This window comes from Panulirus ornatus, chromosome 33, assembly GCF_036320965.1.
Source record: "Panulirus ornatus isolate Po-2019 chromosome 33, ASM3632096v1, whole genome shotgun sequence".
Classification (NCBI taxonomy): domain Eukaryota; kingdom Metazoa; phylum Arthropoda; class Malacostraca; order Decapoda; family Palinuridae; genus Panulirus; species Panulirus ornatus.
Genome location: NC_092256.1, coordinates 22,171,301 through 22,190,827, shown reverse-complemented (window position 1 = coordinate 22,190,827; position 19,527 = coordinate 22,171,301). Strand labels below are relative to the sequence as shown.

The window sequence follows — 19,527 nt, the reverse complement described above, 5'->3', positions numbered from 1 at the left end:
CCCAAAATTCAGAGCCCACTGCTCTTTTTCCTAAGAATTCTGAGCCCATAGCTCTTTTCCCCAAAAATTCTGAGCCCATAGCTCTTTTTCCCAAGAATTCTGAGCCCATAGCTCTTTTCCCTAAAAATTCTGAGCCCATTGCTCTTTTCCCCAAAAATTCTGAGCCCATTGCTCTTTTCCCCAAAAATTCTGAGCCCATTGCTCTTTTCCCCAAAAATTCTGAGCCCATTGCTCTTTTTCCTAAAAATTCTGAGCCCATTGCTCTTTTCCCTAAGAATTCTGAACCCATTCTCTTTCCAAGGAACTCCGAACCCATTCTCTTGCCTAAGAACTCTGAACCCATTTTCTTGGAAATGAGAGTAGAGAAGAAGTCCTTCATCCCCTCATGACTGACGTCTGCATGCAAACCTCTGACGCTTCTCTTGGGTTTCGTGGCGAACGAATCCTTTTGATTCTTAATGTCATCTTCGCCAGCGTCCTCAGAGTAATCGTACTGTTTGGAGAAGGTGGTCTTCTTCGTCTTCTTCAGGCCCTCCTCGGGCCATTCGTCATCGCTGCTGTTGTTTTTCTCAAACTCTCGCGAATCATCGAAGTCCGTGAACTCCCCAGCGGATCTCTTGCCGAGGAACTCCGAGCCTATCCTCCTGACACCGCGGTTGAGCAGCTGCTGGTTGTGGTAACGACCCCCTGGTCTGGACATCGCCATCAGGAAGTACCGCAACATAGACTCGTGAGAGGGTTCCGACAACCGCTTCACCAGCAGGTCCTCGAGTTTATCTGTGGGCAAACGAATAACTTCAGTTTGGGGAAGTTTCGAGAGATCAGACAATTGTAGGAATGGTTCATATGACAATTGACATCTTTTATGAGGATCGACATTTCTGTTGACTGCTGAGGTGAAAGTAGAAATATGATCAACAATTAATATGAAGTGTTACGAAATTTCAAAGTCAGCAGTGCCTATATTGAAGACATGAAGCACAATTATAAAACTCGAAATCTAGAAGGATTGAGGTAGGGTTAGTAATACACACTCATTTGGCTGAATATTCGAGAAATGGAGTAAAGACTATTTACCTAGACTCTTGTAGAGGATGATTCATTTGAAGAGCGTAGTTGTGACTACGTTGTCTAGGATGACCATGATGAAGGAGACGATGAAGAGAAAGGTTGATATTAGGGGGACTGTGGTCAAAATGAAGATAAAGATGGGCTTAAAGATGATGCTGGAAATGAGAATGAAGATCGGCAGCAAAGATAGAGGCGAAGATGTGGCAGTGGAGACTATGGTAAGATGATAATGAAACGTGTCGAACATAAGGAGAGAGATGATGGTTGGGGGACCTACCTGGGCGGGGCGTGTGGAGGGTGGCGGAGAGCACACAGCGGGAGGAGGCCAGGAAGAGGACGCACCATACTGGGCATGGCCACCCCGTCACCATCACACTACTCCTGCAATCATAGTGATCTGGTTACATTACGTCTGGAATCACAGTGATTTGGTTACACTACGTCTGAGGTCACACTGATCTGGTTACATAGTCCCTGCAGTCACACTGATCTGGTTACATAGTCCTTGCAGTCACACTGACCTGGTTACATAGTCCCTGCAGTCACAGTGATCTTGTCACTCAACTACACCTGGGATCACACAATCACAAATACTACTTATATCATAAGGATTCTGACATCACCTGGGCATCCTGTATATGACCTACACTTCTCAAGGTCCTAGTATTGCCTAGTAGATCTCAGATACGTCCTGCTCTCACTATACAGGCACTCGTATCACCTACTTCATAGGTCTTTTATCTTTAACTCATTCGTCAGGTTTTGATCAGTCTTAAACCATTTCTCCGTCATATTAGGCAGCTTCATTCACGCATTTGTGTAGGGAGAAATCTCAGAGTTAATCGTGTGTAAGAAACAGACTAAACAAATGAAGAAAAAGGACCATGCCACTTTTTTGCCATTGTTTTACATCCATCCTGTGAAAAAGAAGACGAAAAATACACGTAAACACTTACTATTCCACCACAGTCCTGCTCCTGAAGCGCCTAAGATTCTGACAATAACTCCATTTGTTATGGTGATGGAGATGCCACGACATACAGTGAGGCAATAAAGGTTGGTTAATATCATTATTTACCTGTTGTTCATCACTGGTATTGCTCGCTGCAGCAGAAGGATATAACACTATGTTTTGTGAAAGCTGTGACCTTTGACGACATGAAGAGATATGATTCTGCCTCTGATCGTGGCAACATGTCCATTCATGAGTATCTTTAACTACAGTTTTGAAATCAATTGTGTTTAAAAGGATGATAGAGTTATGAGTTATCTATGTTTACCTTAAGATTCAAATGATCTAAATATTACATTACGGTATGACTTATCTATGTCTACATTTCGTTCATATTTTACTGAAAATGTTAGTCACATATATCATGTCTTGAAATCATGACTTGCATGAGGGGAACCAAAGTTTGAGGTTGGGGTCAGTCAGGGCTGGCATCTACCCTGTAAGGTTAGAGTCAGACAGGGCTGGCGCCCACCCTGCAAGGCTGGAGTCAGGGCTGGAACCCACCCTGCCTGTTACACGCCAAAGGTGACATGCCAAGAACGGTTTTCGAAGAAACAAAAACACTCTAAAAAGTTTTAGTTCTTCTGAAATTCTTTTCAAGACTTTTTTCCCCCCACCACGTCTAAGTCTTCACACTTTCTTTTTCGCGGCTTTATCTTTCCTTTCTCCAATTTATCCTTATCTTTCTGACATAATGCAGACTATTGGTCACCTTAAACATACACATATCAGTATATTTTCCCTTCTGATGGAACAAAAATGAAGTGAACATTTACAGGCAGAGAACAATTCCTCATCTCCTCCACCATGCCCACAACGGTTGGTCTCACATGAAAGCTAAACATCAAAGTTTGTCTCGTCGTTGGTTCTCCTGGTAGGGAGGTACTCGCTCGGTATCACTACTGCACCAGAGTGTATCCTAACCGCTCGAGTGGTGCTGCATCAAGTCCCTCAGGGAACAGGCAGACGAGAGTCAGAACCAACATGCGAAGGTTGTAGTGTATGACGTCAACCAAACCTATCACGAAAGGACTGCATTCAAGCATGTTATGAAGATGGATTTTCTTTTTTTTTTTTCAGTGGTCTGAAATTGTTGAAATATCATCCTACAATTTCCAATGAAAATGCACACACACACACTTAGGTTGGTGTGTATGTGTATGTGTGTGTGTGTGTGTGTGTGTGTGTGTGTGTGTGTGTGTGTGTGTGTTTATCTATTCATACGTATATGGAGGGAGTCCTGCTCTCAAGGGGACTCCATCCAGTCGACTTATCTTTACTGCCGTACATCTGTGTATCTTTAATCGTCCTCTGCCTCTAACGAACTGCTTCATCATCATCCACACCACCATAGGCTCTCTCACCTGCCCAAAGACATCATCATTAGCGGCGCAATCAAATCAGTTTGGAAACTTGAGACTTGTATTAAAGGTTTCCCTCTACCTCCTCCCTCCCAGCGTGGGCGGGTCTTCAGCCGTTCTATCCTTGTGGCTCAGTTTCCTTACTTCAAGTAAAGTCTTTATTGCCCCACCTCCACTAAACGTTTTTATATTTCTATTTTCTATGGTATGTCTTCTTGAGGAAGGTATGGTGTGTGTGTGTGTGTGTGTGTGTGTGTGTGTGTGTGTGTATGTATGGGCTCACTTGTATATACATGTATGTGTACATCCGCGTGTGTACTTGCATGCTTTGTGTATGAGGGTGCGCATTAATGAGTGAGGTCCAGCGTGTCTATGTGTCTTAATGTCCGTATGAATGGGCATCTGTATGTTCGTCTATGCGTGTGTGTGTTTATTACTGAGGTTCAGTTGCATATAAGTGGAGTGGGCTTAGCCAAACGTCGCCACTCATGTAAGACCACAGACATAAAAAAAAATTACCAGAATACGTCACCAGACAACCCGGGACCACGTCATACCCTGAGCTCCATGGCTTGGGGTCGCCGCCCCTGGACGACGAGGAGGCGGAGGAGGAGGAGGAGGAGGAGGAGTGTAGACAGACGCCACTGCCGACAGATGGACAAATACTCAGCCGGTGAGAATTTTAGCATCGCGGACACCTGGTGGCCAATACTGGAGTGACCCCCTAGGCACCTCCCCCATGTCTCTAGAGGAGACGGTAATGTGAGGGGTGGCCAGCAGGGAAGAAAATTAAGTGAACTGTAAGTAGTAACGAACCAGAGCAAATAACAGAGAGAGAAAAGTGTTCCACACACGTTGGGTGTGGGAGGCTCGCGTCACTGCTGGTGTCTGTGTGGGTCACCTCCCGGAAGACAGTCCCGTGTGGGTGGTTGGCTGATATCTATATATCACTTCTTGACACTACTATGCAGAGCAATCATATATGTATATATATGATCGCCTTACAGATGAAAATTTTCCTTTTCAGTCTCTTTGTTCCTATGTTTGACAGCAAGTTTTACTGTATTTCTAAGAACAACTTGTCTTTTGCAAGAGGGCTTTTCAGTGGTTCAGAGCAAGTGTGAGAGATGCCTCAAGCAGTTTCTTGCGTGGCCAGCCTCCGTTTGAATGTGCGTGGCCGTGGTGTGATCACTGTGAGCAATAGGGACGTGATGGAGGTGTTGCGCCGTGTGCAGTGGGGCGGGGGTACTCCTGTAAGAGAGATAGGCACCCTGCTCTGCAACCCTAGGGGATGAAACACAGAGCACAAGTCTGAAGTGCGACATCCGTCAGTAGAAATTGTCTTGCCCGGACCTGTTTCTCTGGCGACATCCAGCCCTAGCCTCTCCCTAACACAAGTTCGGAAACTCTCATTAGTTGCCTTGTGCCTTACAAGGTTCCATCTGCCTCAGAATTCAGCTCCAACTAGTTCTCTTCTAAGAACTGTAAGAACAGTGGATGAATTCCAGTTAAAAGATCCACAGTGTATAAGAAACGATTCTGTGATTTATACATGAAAATGACTGTTGTTATGACGACTATGATGTTAGCTATTTCTAAAACACAACAAAAAACTATATCTCTCCCTGCAACATCAGTTACAACAATTTCATTTCTTTCCCTTATCTTTTTTTTTCTTCAATCGCTCATTTATTTCCTTCAAGTTTTTCTATTTTCCATCCCTCTTTTTATTCTTTAAACATATTTTCCTTATTCTTCACAGTTTCCTCCCCCCTTTACTTCCGTGTATTTTCTTTCCCCTCACTTCTGTGTCTCCTCCTCTTCCACTCCTCTCATTCTATCCCTGTCCCACCTCCGTCCTTTTCCATCATCTTCACTCCATTAGGTTCGGAGCAACAGGCTCAGTACACCATTACCCCACCCTGGCACTTGGGTCACCACCTCTACCCATACGAGCTTGGGCAGCAGGGGAAATTCTACATCATGAATACATAATAGAAGGCTTTCCCTCTACATCCCAGGAGCTTCTCATAACGATGTAAACAACTTTGTCATTTCTTCTACTCACTTCTTCCCTATTTTCTCCACTTACGTAGTGAAAGAAACACTGACTTATTATTTTCATCTATTTATCAATTTTTCACTTCCTTTAAATTTCATTATAAGATGTTAAGGTCGATAGCTGTACTCACTGCTTAATATTTTCTATTTTCATTCGTTTAAGTTTTATATTTACCTCAGTATATCTATCAGTTGTAATCATAGTATACGTGCGTCCATCTATTTGCTCTTATTCATTCATACTCATTTTCATGTACTTGCCTATTTGCATACGAGGTGGATGTTCATACCGGTAGGGTATCAGTCTATTCGTATGTACGATAAATTTACCAAATTTATATACGCCATTTACTTCATTTACTATTAAACTATCCAAGTTACTAACTTGGTTGTTCCAGCCATCCCCTGGTATGTTCTAACCATCCCCTGGTGTGTTCCAGCCGGTCACTGGGCTGTTCCAGCCATCCTCTGGTATGTTTTAGCCGCCCACTGGGCTTTTCCAACCATTCCCTGGTATGTTTCAGCCACCCACTGAGCTGTTGCCGCCGTTAATTTGGATTCTTGTAACCCAAACTCTGAAATTCTGTCGTTTTCATCTCTTTTTTCTTTACTCACACCTCCAAGGAAATTTAACAAGTTTTAATGTGACGATTTCATTTTTCATTACTTTCTTTTCCTGCACATTGCTGGCTTACTCCAGTTTTTTTCATTCTTTCTTTAGAACAAACTCTTAATTTTATTACGTCTATATCTAAGATGTTTGATATGTAAGGATATGGTGTACTCCAGGAGAGCTCTTGAGTGTTTCCAGGAAGTTACATACCACACTGGTTATCGATGCAGATGTAGAGCTCCAATCAGACTCCCGTGTCATGATGGAGTCTGACCAAAGGTGTCTGACCGTCTGACGGTGGAGTACAAATCTTTGTGGCTTAAACTCGTTCCAAAAAGTGAGGATAAACCAGAATTAAGATTATTTCGGGACAGCGACAGGCCATCGATACAAGAGATGTGGGAACCCATTTGTCTATCATTCATCTACTTCTTGATTTTTTCTTCCGTTTAGTTCTTATTTATCATATAAACAAAACGTATTTCACGTATCATCCTTTCACTTTGGAAAATGGTAAGGGAGATTACGATTCATCCAGAGCCTGGTAACTTGTAATACAGATATTCGGATATTTTACAAGAAAGTCGATTGTCTTTAAAAAGAATTAGAGATGATATGATGGACACAGTGAAGTATTGTGATCAAAGACTTCGTGTCTCATATAGACATATATCTCGTGATGAGATCGATGCCTCACGTCCTTCATTATCTCCAAGTACAATCTCCTGACTTTACAGTGTTGACAAAGAAAGTTATACACAGCAGACTGGACGTATTGACAACCCTAGTTCCTCCTCCTACACCGTCCCCTGCAGCAACCCTCCCAATACCATCCTGCCACACACCTCGACGAAAACTCTGCAGGTCATTGAGGAACATGTGACATCGAGGAGACAAATGAGTTACTCTAAGATGGTAAAACGTATCATTAACATCTTGAGAAGGATTCTTTAGAAGGTGTGGAGTAATGAGTCATTTAATGGCTCTATATTACTCCTCCATGTTAGAGCTGGTGGGCAGGGCGTATGACGCTCTATCTCCTAAGGTGTGGAGCATTGATTATCCCTTAACGATACTGATGCTCATGCTTTGTCACCCGTAAGGAAGACAGTGTCATCTATAACGGTCAGAGACGCCACTGCTAGGATGAAACGCCTGGCTGGGGTCTCTGTAGTGGAGGCTAAGAAGTTCCATTGTTAGGATGAGTGGCGCTAATAGTAGGATAACGGGTGCCATCATGAGGATGAGGGACACTGTAATGAGAGGAAGATTATTATCATCGAGGTTAAGGACACCATAGTGGAGTGGGGTGATGGAAACCATTATAAAGATAAACACGCCATTAAGGAGATAAAGGCCCCTAGTACAGTGACGAAGAGCACCAGTTACGGGTGCAGGACACTAGTATGGGACGAAAGCGTCATAACTGGGGAGAATGGTCCCATTCAGAGGGTGAAGTACGGCGTAATGTTGGTTGAGGGCGACATTACAGGGATAGGAAGTCACTTTCATCTGTCACCCATGCGAGACGGCTTCTGGCATCCTAGAGTAACGTCCCTCGCCCACTGTGTAGCGTCCATGACCTTTATAATGATGCCCTTTATCTTTGAGGATGACCTGGCTCCTTAAGAGGAATGACCTGGTCCCTTAAGGATGATGACCTGAGCACTTACTTCTACGACCTACTCCTTCATGACCTAATTCAGATCCTTGGATACTTTAACAGTCTTTCCCTGTAGGATGAGTCAAGCCACTAATGGGGCACAAGTATAATCTTATCCCTTGAGTGTGATGACAGCCCCATGAGTATGGTGAGTTAAGTCACCAAATACGATAATGTAATCCTTGAGCAGGAGGATAGGTTCTTGTTTAGGTTAAGTTCAGACCTTGTGTACACTCTGTGCCTCAGCTCACACCTTACAAAATCCATTTTAAACATCAACTTAAACGTTAGCTTCGCTATAAAAAGCTTCAGCTGCATTTTAGCCGACACTTTCAGATCTAAATGTCTCTGTATCGAACCTTGCCGATGCGGGCGGTGTGCCGTGAAACGAATGCTGATCTGCTTGCATTTTGAGGCCGAGGTGAATAACAGGTAAAAGACCTGAAGATAAAGTTTAGCGGAATATTTCCGTGGCTGAGGCAGAAGCTGGGCGTTTAGAGAAGCGGAGGGACATCAAATCTTTTCTTCCTAATGTGAAAAGTTCAACCTCGACGATATCAGCAAGAACTTTACAGCAGCTTTATACAAGCGCCTAATACGTCTGTTTTGACGTAGAGGATTAACCTGGTATCTAACCAGATTGTCTAATCACGTACGCAGGTACCTAGTCAGGTACAGAATCGAATCTGGTATGTCGCCAGGTACAAATAAACGCACGTGTGTGTGTGTGTGTGTGTGTGTGTGTGTGTGTGTGTGTGTGTGTGTGTGTGCGTGTGTGTGTGTAGTATTCATTTCAAAAATGTTCAGAACTTAGGAGAGAGAAGGTTGTATCAACTGTAACATATTTCTCCGCGATTCATTGTTTTAATAAGTGTAAACGTTACAGACATAAATCGCTGGCTTGTTTCCCACCTTCACTCTGCTTCAACCTGACCAGAGTTGCTTGTGTTGGTTCAAGAAAGAAACTTAGATCTTCGTGCAGTAATCAAGTTTCTTTTGGTCGTAAGGAAGATGAACCACACAAGTACCACAGAGGAAATATTTGGAAGTCTTGGCAGCAAGATAATGACTTATGAGATCACGATCACTGCCTGAGGTGTAATTGCTAGACGCATTTTATTTTTCTTTTTTGCCCCAAAAAAGTGAAAAGAGCATATAACAAGATAACAATCACGACCACTGAACACGACATTACGACTATTGAGCACTATGATACGACCCTTGGGTATAATAGTCAGTTGCTGTTCCCCACTCACTCAAGCCTGGAAGACTTGAAGATGAAAACACAGAGAAATCAGATTGCAAGATAATGTGAAGAATGAGTGACTGACGTTCTAGACATAGTAAGTTTATGTTTGCAGAAGTTTTTAAATGCGTAACAACTATGAGGTGTTGTGGCCTAACGACTATGACGATCTACTGGATAGTTGGAGGAAATACATTTCCATCAACTGTCAGATAGCCTCACAGTGACAAAAAAGACAGTCATAGGGAAAAGCAGACCGTATCAAACATACTCTTTGCAGGAGTTCGGGACTTGAAGTAAGTGATCGCCTTGAGGGACGCCTTAACACAGACGATGTGGAAGAATCTGACCATACCGTGCTCTGTGCACGGCAGGATAAGGTGCAACGTCTCAAGAAGCAGCACAGGATGCAGATTCTTGGATGCTTATAGTCGGCGGGTGTGTTGGTGCACCTGAAGTAGAAAGACAAGTAGAGGAGCACAACAAGCTCTTCGGTCCTCTGGTAACCTTGACGGCGACCACATCGCTCACTAACACCCACTCAGCAAACACCACACTCCCCGCCCATCACCAACCTGTCAACGACCAATCAGCTACACTCTGAACAAGTACCTCACACCCCACCCTCTTGCACACAGTTAATAAACCAATCAACTGTCCACTCCACAGGCGCAACACGCCCCCGTCCTCCAACAAATCGTTAACGACCAATCAATTACCCGCTCAACAAGCACCACACACTACCTTCCTTCATCATCACTTGATAGAATCAATTCTCTTTGCCAGACCTGCTCAGCCACAGAGGACGACCAGGGGAAAGTCTCGGCGGATGTGATTTACTGAAGACTAAACAGGAACTTCTTGGTTGCCACACAGCCAAACAGGACCTCCTCCAGTCTCCACAGACCTTATTTCCTACAGGAATTAATCTGTTCTACTTACACCGACGGCTAGAAAATTCACAGAAGCGGGAAGATGAATCTGACCATCTTTTCTGTGTTGACCAAGCTTGGGCAAAATTACGCTGGATAAGGTTTGGTGAATATATGCTAAACTGTTCGATTATGATGATCTTATTCAGTTGCCAATCTGGCATAAGATTACATGAGAGAGATAGCATCCCCTGACGGGTCATTTTACTAGACTACAGATCATATATTCGATGGAGCTTTGGGCACTGACGACGAGGTCCTCGCTCAGAGAGAGAGAGAGAGAGAGAGAGAGAGAGAGAGAGAGAGAGAGAGAGAGAGAGAGAGAGAGAGAGAGAGAGAGAGAGAGAGAGAACTGGATAACCTAAGATCCTTAACGCTGAGTACTAGCAATGTTCACGTGGTGTGTGGTGATTCATTTGTCGTCTACACCAGTGGTTTGGTCTCATGACATAACCCTTCCCGTCTAAACCACTTATGATTTCTTGCTCATCCTCTTTCTTCACCACCTTTCCTTCCCTCTTTCGTCTCATTCCCGTAATCATCTCTCTTCTTGCTTTCCTTCCTGTCTTACTTTCTTATCCTCTCCCCTTCCCATCCTTCTTGGACGAGGGTAATCTAAGGTAAAGGTTTCCTGGTGAGGGTCTGACGTGGTGGTCCGTCGTACTATAGACCAAACATAAGGCCATTGACTTGCTTCCTTCATTTTCTTGTTGATTGTCCCAAGTCTCATCACGCTAATAGTTCGTCGTGATCACCTCTCTCGTAGAATTGTGAAATGTAGTCGCTTAATGGCCTGGCGAACTGAACCATCTCAGAATTGTACAAGTCCCTGATGGATTGGTCGCATGAAAAAGGCAAACTGTGTACTCTCTCTCTCTCTCTCTCTCTCTCTCTCTCTCTCTCTCTCTCTCTCTCTCTCTCTCTCTCTCTCTCTCTCTCTCTCCTCAAGGATGTCCTATAACGTATGGGTATTACTTATTGGAAGGTATTTTATGGGTTGAACGATTTCCCGAGCTGCACCCTGGCATTAGTGACACCCCATCCGACATTCTGGCTGAGGTAGGAGAGCAAGCCAAGGGTGTCTCACAGATTAATTGAGTGACTGAGTAGGACGGGGTCTTTTGATGTGGTCCGGCTTGAACGAGGAGTCAAGAGTGTGTTTGAGCCGAGGTAGGATGTATCTTTTGAAGAAGGTCTTTGATGAGGCCTCCACAGTTACCCCTGGAAGAGTGCTCTAAGTACTAACAGGATCTGTTAAAGTTATGGTAACTCTGGAGTTTTCTAAACGTGGCCCCATTGAGGGTGGAGCCCTGGGCACTGATGAGAGAGAATACTTGGGTTCGAACCTCCGCTCATGCTCCTGTGAAACACGAGTAACAAGTGAGGGGAAAAATACTTGTAATGCAGGAGTTACATACCAATATAACACTAAAAAACTATTGTGTAGCAAGAGACAGAAAGCAATATAAACATTCTAAGAAGTATAAGCGATACCCAGGATTTTCCTCAAACAATAAAAGTACAACGGATGCATGAGACAGTACAGGATTTAAACCTGAAACAATAGATTAATAAAGAACACTTGAGATTACTTGAAGCCTGGTGCCTCCCTGAAAGAAAACGTTGCACTGTATATTTAGAGCGAAAGCATTTCTCTCATAACAGTCACGAACACAGGTATTATGAAATAAAGTTTTATAAATGATTAATGCCTGGAGGTGGGTTGTTTACTATGACGAAACACTCACAACTACAACTATTCCCTCGCAACGAATTAGACTTGAGTCTTGTTGTTATATAATCCTTAGCAACAGCGTAGCAGTCATTACGCAGAGTGCCGACTGTCCTAGCATTCTCCAGCTCAGCAGAGTGGACGTCGCGCTAGGAACGTCGTATAAGCCTCCAGGCGGTTCGTCACAGCAGAAGAGAGGGCACCCCACCTCTCGTGAGGGACAGACACTAAACGAGGCTTCGTCCTCCCAGTCTTCCCCCAGGACCTCCACCCTCCCCACCCTCCTCCCCTGGCACTCACACTACACCCTAGACACAATAGCTGCAAGACCTGCAGTAAATTGTTGTTATAGCGGGATTTTGAGGCAAAATATTCTCCACAGTTGTGGCAGAAAGTGACAGCATTGGCGAGGCTGAGGGAGAAAAATTTGCCTTTTTTTCCAATAAAAAGTCGTGTTAGAGAGTAGTTCGCTTTACGAATGATAGAGAATCAAATCTATGTTAAGATCTGGGGATGAAATTCTCTGTGGTCGATTACGTGAATCACAGTTTGGGAATTCATTTCCATCGCCCTGGAAATTCGTAGTTCTGGGGAGTGTAAGGAAGGCTTTCACTGTAGTGAGGTGGAGCATCGTAGTCTAGGGAGAGCATAGAAAAGGCCAGTTGATGTATTATCTGAACTAATGACGGAGGAACCGTTTCTGGTGGATTATATTAGTCTTAATGTAATAGTCGTGCCTTTAAGCATCAACTGAAATGAAATGAAAAATCCATCTTCCTTCATTGATTATTCTACAAAGGAGAACTTCAGCAGACCTTCCCTCCGCTAAGCGACGCTGCTAACTTTAAAGATAGGGGGAAAAGGAGATAAGCAGCAACGGGAGTTTTCTTGGAAAAGGATTCCACTAAATCGAACCCTTTGTCAACAAGGGGAAGAGGACGAAGATTGCCTATTCCCTCATCTTCAATCATTATTACTCCAATTCTTTAGCCCTTTTCTGTTTCCTTTTAGGCTTGGTGTTGATGAGGATTTCTGTCTGGGACCAGCGCCTGCGTCGTAGACGTGAAAAAAGAAAAATGATACGTGAGAATAGTTGTGATGACCTTCAGTGAACAGGAACTTGACAGCTGGTCAGGTAAGACAGTGGGAGACAGTGACTCTTCTGTCTCCTGTTGTGTAGAAGTGTACGGACACACAGACACACAGATATATGTCGGCTCACATATGGATAGAGAGACATACGCAAATTTACACAGACACGTCTAGAGATCCAAAGGAACACAGAAGTCAGAGACGTGGAAACAGATCAAAACAGAAAAGATTTAGACACAGTGGTAAACACAAATGAACGAATATTTAGGCACAGAGACAGACTTACAGTATGACGGAGGATCAGATGGAGACGGATAAAGACTCGCACCACACACACACACACACACACACACACACACACACGCACACGTACGACAGTGGGCAGGTGATACGTCGAGTCGAGCTGGTACGCAACCCTTCGGGGAAGGGTCGAGGATGGCACCTACGCTTCTCCCTACAGGGAAGCAACGGATCCTGGTGGGGAGGTAATGGAGCCTAGTGGGGAGTTAACGGATCCTCGTGAGGAGGTGATAAAGCCTAGCGGGGAGGTAACGGATCCTGGTGGGGAGGTAACGGAGCCTAGTGGGGAGGTAATACGTTTGAAGCAAGACACATACATAAGGGGTACACGGAATTCCTTGAGGTGGCTGACCGGAAGAAGCGTCAGGCAAGAGCGTGGGAAGGTGCCACTGTCAAAAACTGGTGGATAGCAACACTGTCAAGATCTGATGGGCGGAACATTGTTTTGAGCTAATGGATGGCAACACTGTCAAGATCTGATGGGCGGAACATTGTCAAGAGCTGGTGGGTGGCACCAATGTCAAGAGCGGATGGGTGGGACCACTGTCAAGAGTTGGTTGGCGGACACCACTGTCAAGAGCTGATAAATTAGCTGCCAGAGGCAGTTGGTCCCGCTGCGGGAAGCCCTTCACTGGCCGACCGCGCCTTGATTACTGCCAGGCTCCTGACGTGGACGACGGCGGAGGCGGCCACCCCCTGCCCGGGCGGACATACAGGCCACATCGGCTCTGGTGTTGCTGGCCACATTTGCTGTCCTGCCGAGGGCGCTAACGTAAGATGCTGTGGAAACATACTGTAACGTCCTTAGCAGTGAGTAAGTGTAGGTTCAGACTATACACACATTAAATTGACTGAAGGATAGGAAGTTATGTTGTGCAGGTGGTGTGAGGAACTTGAGGAAGTGTCTGCTGGCTATGCTGGTGAGACGTACCATGGTCATTCCACTTAACTTTGTGTTGATGAACTGTAACTTGAATTTATTGCCTGAGAAGCTGTTCAGCACTTGATTTCTTCTGATTTTCGCATCTTTAGACATGAATATATGTATACATAGATGCTAATTTACATATACCTATTCGCATGTTTAGGGTGAGTACATATATGTACAATATACCCACTTCGGTGAAATATCTACACCTGGCTGTATAATGATACTCGAATGCAATCAATGTATTACGACGTCAGGCTCCTCTGTATGCATTCATGCAGACGTCACTAGATATACATACATATAAACATTCATATCTCTGGACAGAGAGACACAATGGAACTACCCACGCGCAATCCTTCCTTTCCTTTCAAGGGATAATCAGAATCCTTTCTTACACTCCGACTTTCAAGAGCGGTATCGGGAAAGAGGAAGATCCATTATAAATAAAGGGGGTTGCATGCCATTATTCCCAGGCTAAGAGGATTAGGGCAGATCCCTTGTGGTCTGGCTCGTGCTGAACTCACCGCCAGTGGCTCACTTTGAATTCAGAACGAGCAAAGGACGTCCACTTTGGACGGGGACCAGGCAGTGAGGTCAGGGACCTAAGTCTGGATCAGTGACGTTATGTTCGTTATTCTCCACTGTGTCATGACCGACATGGTGAGGACCTCTTGATTACAGTCTCTTTTCCTTCCTCTTACAGGTTAATCCTCGGCTGCAAAGTTTGATGATAAGGGGATCATACCCACGCCACCGATGACAAAGAAGCGTTTGGAAATATCACCAGCATTTGTGTTCCATTTTCTCAAGACGCTGCATCTGTATTAGCCAGGAGGCTCATAGTCGCATGCTGACAATGTTCCAATATTCGCTTTTTTATGTAGATAAGGCGTAGGGGTATGATACCCTGTGGGTGTAGTAGGGGCTTGCTACCTGAGGCAGGCGCTGGAGACCGTGGTGGAGAACTACGAGGCCATGTCGAGGCTCACAGCCCCCCTTACCCACTAGGAAGTATGTCTGTGTCTCTCTTGGACGAATCTGTTTGCTGTTGTATGGTTGTTGTTGGTATGTGTAATCTGGCGTCAGTGCGGGAGGGTGAGGGAGGTGTGGCTGAGGGAGGAGAGGAATACTGAGGACTGTACTGTTGGTGGGCGCTTTCTGGAGGGTCGTCTGTGACGGGATCAGGACCTTTGCTACTATGTGTTTTTGTCTGTCGCGTCCCATATGCTTACAGTGTACATGAACATTAACTGATTAATCACACAGAACGGAACCCTTGTTTAAAGGGCCCCTGCTGCTTCAGGCTGCCCTACAATCATGAGGAGATGGATGGTGGACATCCTCAGAGGGAGAAGCTCCTCGAAAAGCTATATTCTTCTTTGTCTATTGATGATACAACCTCACCGAAGGTGACTTTCCACTCTTGGCGTAACCTCAAGCAAGTGGAGTCCTGTAATGCCTGTGTATGGACATGTGTATGTGTGTGTGTGTGTGTGTGTGTGTGTGTGTGTGTGTGTGTGTGCGCGCGCGGACGAGGCCCAGTAGTGCGGTGGTTACGGCCACGTCCCATCCAATCTCACAGATCTAGGTTCGAGTCCCGGAAAGGGAAACCGGCTCACTGCCAACCCTGACGTTCATCCTCGAGTGTCAACTCTGTTCATGACAAACAAGCAATAGCCACACTCATAAACTATACATACAAGCAAGTACATCCTCATCTATATACACAAACACAGGTAGATACAAAGACACACCTACGTGCGTATCGCCTACCAGCAACACACAAGCGCAACACAAGTAATGTGGGTGTTCATGACCCAATGCTTGATCATCATTGTCTTGCCTCCGCTCTGAATCACTCTTCGTAAAACGAAGCCAATGATATGACTCACTTCAGAGGTAAATTCGTTCATTACGTCTCGACTCTGTCTCATTCGAAGCTGTTCCTTGGATTCTTTGATTTTTGCTTAACAGATGACATCATTAACTTTCATTGTCATCTCGATGTACTCTTGGTTTTTTTGCTTCAATACCTATTAATATCTTAAAGATATCATTTGTGTATATATACTTCAAAAACTCTAGATTCTAAACATTCGGAATTCAAAATAATAAAGCTGTATTAATGTTTCAAAGTATTTAAAACTGTTGGATGTCCTAAAACCTTACTTATGAGTTTCAAATTATTCAACACTTATGAATGAATACGAAAAAGCTTTAAACTTCCTATCATTTCAAAAAACATAACCCGTTAGTAACTTTTGAATAATCAAAAACTTAGGTTTTTCTTTTATAATAGAGGTTTCCGATTATTGAAAAGTATAGTTGAAATACTTCAGATCACAAAACATCCTAAATTCGAAGACACTAAAACCTACCGACTAGTTTTAAAGCAACTTTAATACTGATTAAACTTCAAAATACAGTCACTGAACAACAACTCTGCTTCGAGAGTGTCGTCTTGATAACAAAACAATCCAAATACGAATAATGATTAATATGAACTTACAGAAAAAGAAAACTTCGATTAATATCAGCAAATTGATATGTAGTCAGAATAAATGGCGGTACTTCGGATGTTCGTAGTTAGATAACCCAAAGTGACTGTCTCTAATGAAGCCACCACAATACAGCAGCCATGGCCCCACGATGCAGTAGCCATAGACGTTGCTGTGCTGGATACAGTCATCACGAGTGAGGTCATTATACGTACCGTTCTCACGGATACAGTTACCGCGGCTACTATCACAATGGATACAGTACCTGTAGATACATTTACTCCGGTTTTTATGGACAGCGACCAGGAAGATATACAGAGTAGGTAATGGGGAGGAACCAGACGTCACCAGGACTCATGATCGAGGGAATGTGACTGGACGCGTGTGAGAGATCACGTCACTGTGCTTCACTCCCTCCTTGATGACACCTTCATCCCCTGGTCCAGAACCTACTCCTCAGGAAGCTACCAGACCTAGAGACTCGACTTCGTGCAGACGAAGAACGGTATTTTTGATGCGGTTTGTTGCGCATCATCAAAATCAAGATGAGGCCTTGGGTGTGTCTGGAGATACGAAAAGGGCAGAGTCGTCGTGCAGGATGCTGCCAATAAGCATACAGTATATAGATGGAGAATGGGAAAACATAACTTGATGGAAGGATGAATAGGAAGAGGTAGATAGACAAAATAGGGTAAATAAAGAATTAGCTGGACAGGAATATGAAGAAGGTCCCAGAGCAATGGAATAGGTAGACAGAAAGTCGGTAGAATGCACAGACAACTGAGTAGACAAGGATTATAAGAGAAGGCTTTTCTAAGGAGTATGTGTGGCGTGACAAGCTGAGTTCTGTGATGGGGAGTCAATGAGACGATCGCTTGGTGATCAGCGTCAACCGTGGCAGGAGGTGGTCTCCCTGCCTCACTGGGCGGTGGATGGCTGGTTGATGCCTTAGCAGTGAAGAAGAGATGGATACTAAAGTTGATGGTAAAGAGCGGTGGTTGATGAAACTGAAGGCAGGGGAGTGAGTGGCGGTGATAGGAAGGAAGGTAGACAGCAGGTAGGTGGACAGGGTTATTGGGCGGGGCGGGGGGTCGACTGTCGACCCGTCGACTCGAGGACTCGGGTGGCCAAGATTTCCCTGAGGTCCTGCCGTCCGTCTGCCTCACTGTTGCCACTCACCGATTACCACCAAGATTACTACTCTCCAACTGATCAACTTCCCTGAACCCAGCAACCACAGGTACTCTCTGCCATATCCTTAGGTGGACCAGCGTTAGATGGATTGGACCTGCCAGTATCCGAGGGAGATACACTCTCCCGACCAACGCTATATAAAACAGGTGTTTTCTGAGGATCATCTTCAAATGAACCAGGTATACTCACTGTGTTGTACACAGACCCTGGTGTGAGCGGGTACACCTACTGGGCTAGAGTATTTGATGAGCCAGATATGCTGGCTGGAATCGATCAGGTGAACAGTGAGAAAAGAACATGCAAGCGTGGACTAAGAAGTTACTCACCGAAGCGAAGTTGGAGACTTTGGCACTGGGCGGGAACCCTCAGCGCGGGAGCACCCTGTAGGGAGAGAAACGGAGTCATGGCACAGACAGTGGAAAACGGTAGAACAACGGTAGTAACGCCACAGAGCACCATAAGAGAATCATATTGAGTTTGACACTTTATTCTGCACTCTAAGAAAGGTCAATCTAGTTGATGCTTCTCTACACCATAAATGTATCCAGTGTTGCATAAGCTTTAAAAGAAAATAAGTATTTGATTCCTCTTCGATTCATAAATTCTGGGCTTCACTTCATACTCACATCAACTCTGCATTCGCTCATCTTCCATAGAAATATTTGCGATGATTTACTCTCACATTTACGCTCGTAACAGCCAGACCCTCGTTACTCTCTGTATCTACAGTTCCCTCTCTCTCACCACAGTGTAAAACAACAGTCATACAGTTGGGTGAAATATAAAACAATAGGCGTCATATCTGTAAAATCCATACTAATTGTTAACAGGAGAACATCAGCGCATTGTGCACCCGGCGTTCCTTTCTATTGGCTAGCATCGGTTAACAAGTGTTTGTAGGAGTCATGTTAACCTAGCAATGGGCGTTACATGGGCAGGCGACGAAGGCCGCTGGTTCCACCATGCGACGAAGGTCTCAACGGGGCGTCCAACGGCGAGATCAGACCTGGACTTTACCTAGCTGTTCCTCTGCTAGTCACTACAACCCTAATTGCCATAATTAATGACCAAGTCAAAACGTCGGTGAATATATATTTTTTTCTAAGTCAAAGGCACTAGTCACGGACGAAAGTACTCATCTTAGCCGAAATCAAACATGGAAAGCGGCTAAAGAAAGACGACCATCATAGATACGTTCAGATATGGAAGGAATCTACACATCAACAATAGTAGTGCGTTATCATGTATGCCAGATGATGGGGGACCTTCGTTGAGTCTTTGCTCTGTGAATAGACAAATGTAGCTGTTGTCCACCAGGTTTCGACGTGCTCCCAAGTAAGGCATCTATTGTTCTTAATCACTGTCAGAGATGAGCGGGGAGTTCAGGTTCTCTGTACTCTCCAATGCCGGCAGACTTTTTTTTTTCTTTTTGAGGAGGGAGGGAGTAACAGAGAGAGAGAGAGAGAGAGAGAGAGAGAGAGAGAGAGAGAGAGAGAGAGAGAGAGAGAGATGGGGAGCTCCCCAGCCCCTCAGCGACTTCTTCTTTCCCATATCTATGGTCAGGTTGCGACCGTCCGCCCCATGTGGACAAGACGAATACTCCAAACCATCAATAATTATTCACTGTGTTCCCCTCAGACTAAAATTTCCTGATCAAGACTTCCCCTCGGAGATCATCCCTCTTCCCTAAAGCTCCCCTTTGCCTGCACCGACGCTGGCTAAGCCTTTGTCCGCCAAAGGTAACTTCAAGATAATGAATCACCCTTACCCTAATGTCCGTGGCAGGGACGTCCAGAACCAACATGAGCCGGGGATAGATGG

General features: G+C 44.7%; 1 protein-coding gene across 1 annotated transcript in view; it reads right to left on the bottom strand.

Moving 5' to 3' along the window:
* Positions 1-19,527, bottom strand: part of LOC139759669 (uncharacterized) — an 85,392-nt gene that overhangs the window by 5,236 nt on the left and 60,629 nt on the right. Inside the window, 3 exon segments of the mRNA XM_071682073.1 lie at positions 2-777; positions 1,349-1,452; positions 18,033-18,087. Of these exon segments, the coding sequence (XP_071538174.1) occupies positions 2-777; positions 1,349-1,442 (870 nt within the window). The 5' untranslated portion in view covers positions 1,443-1,452; positions 18,033-18,087.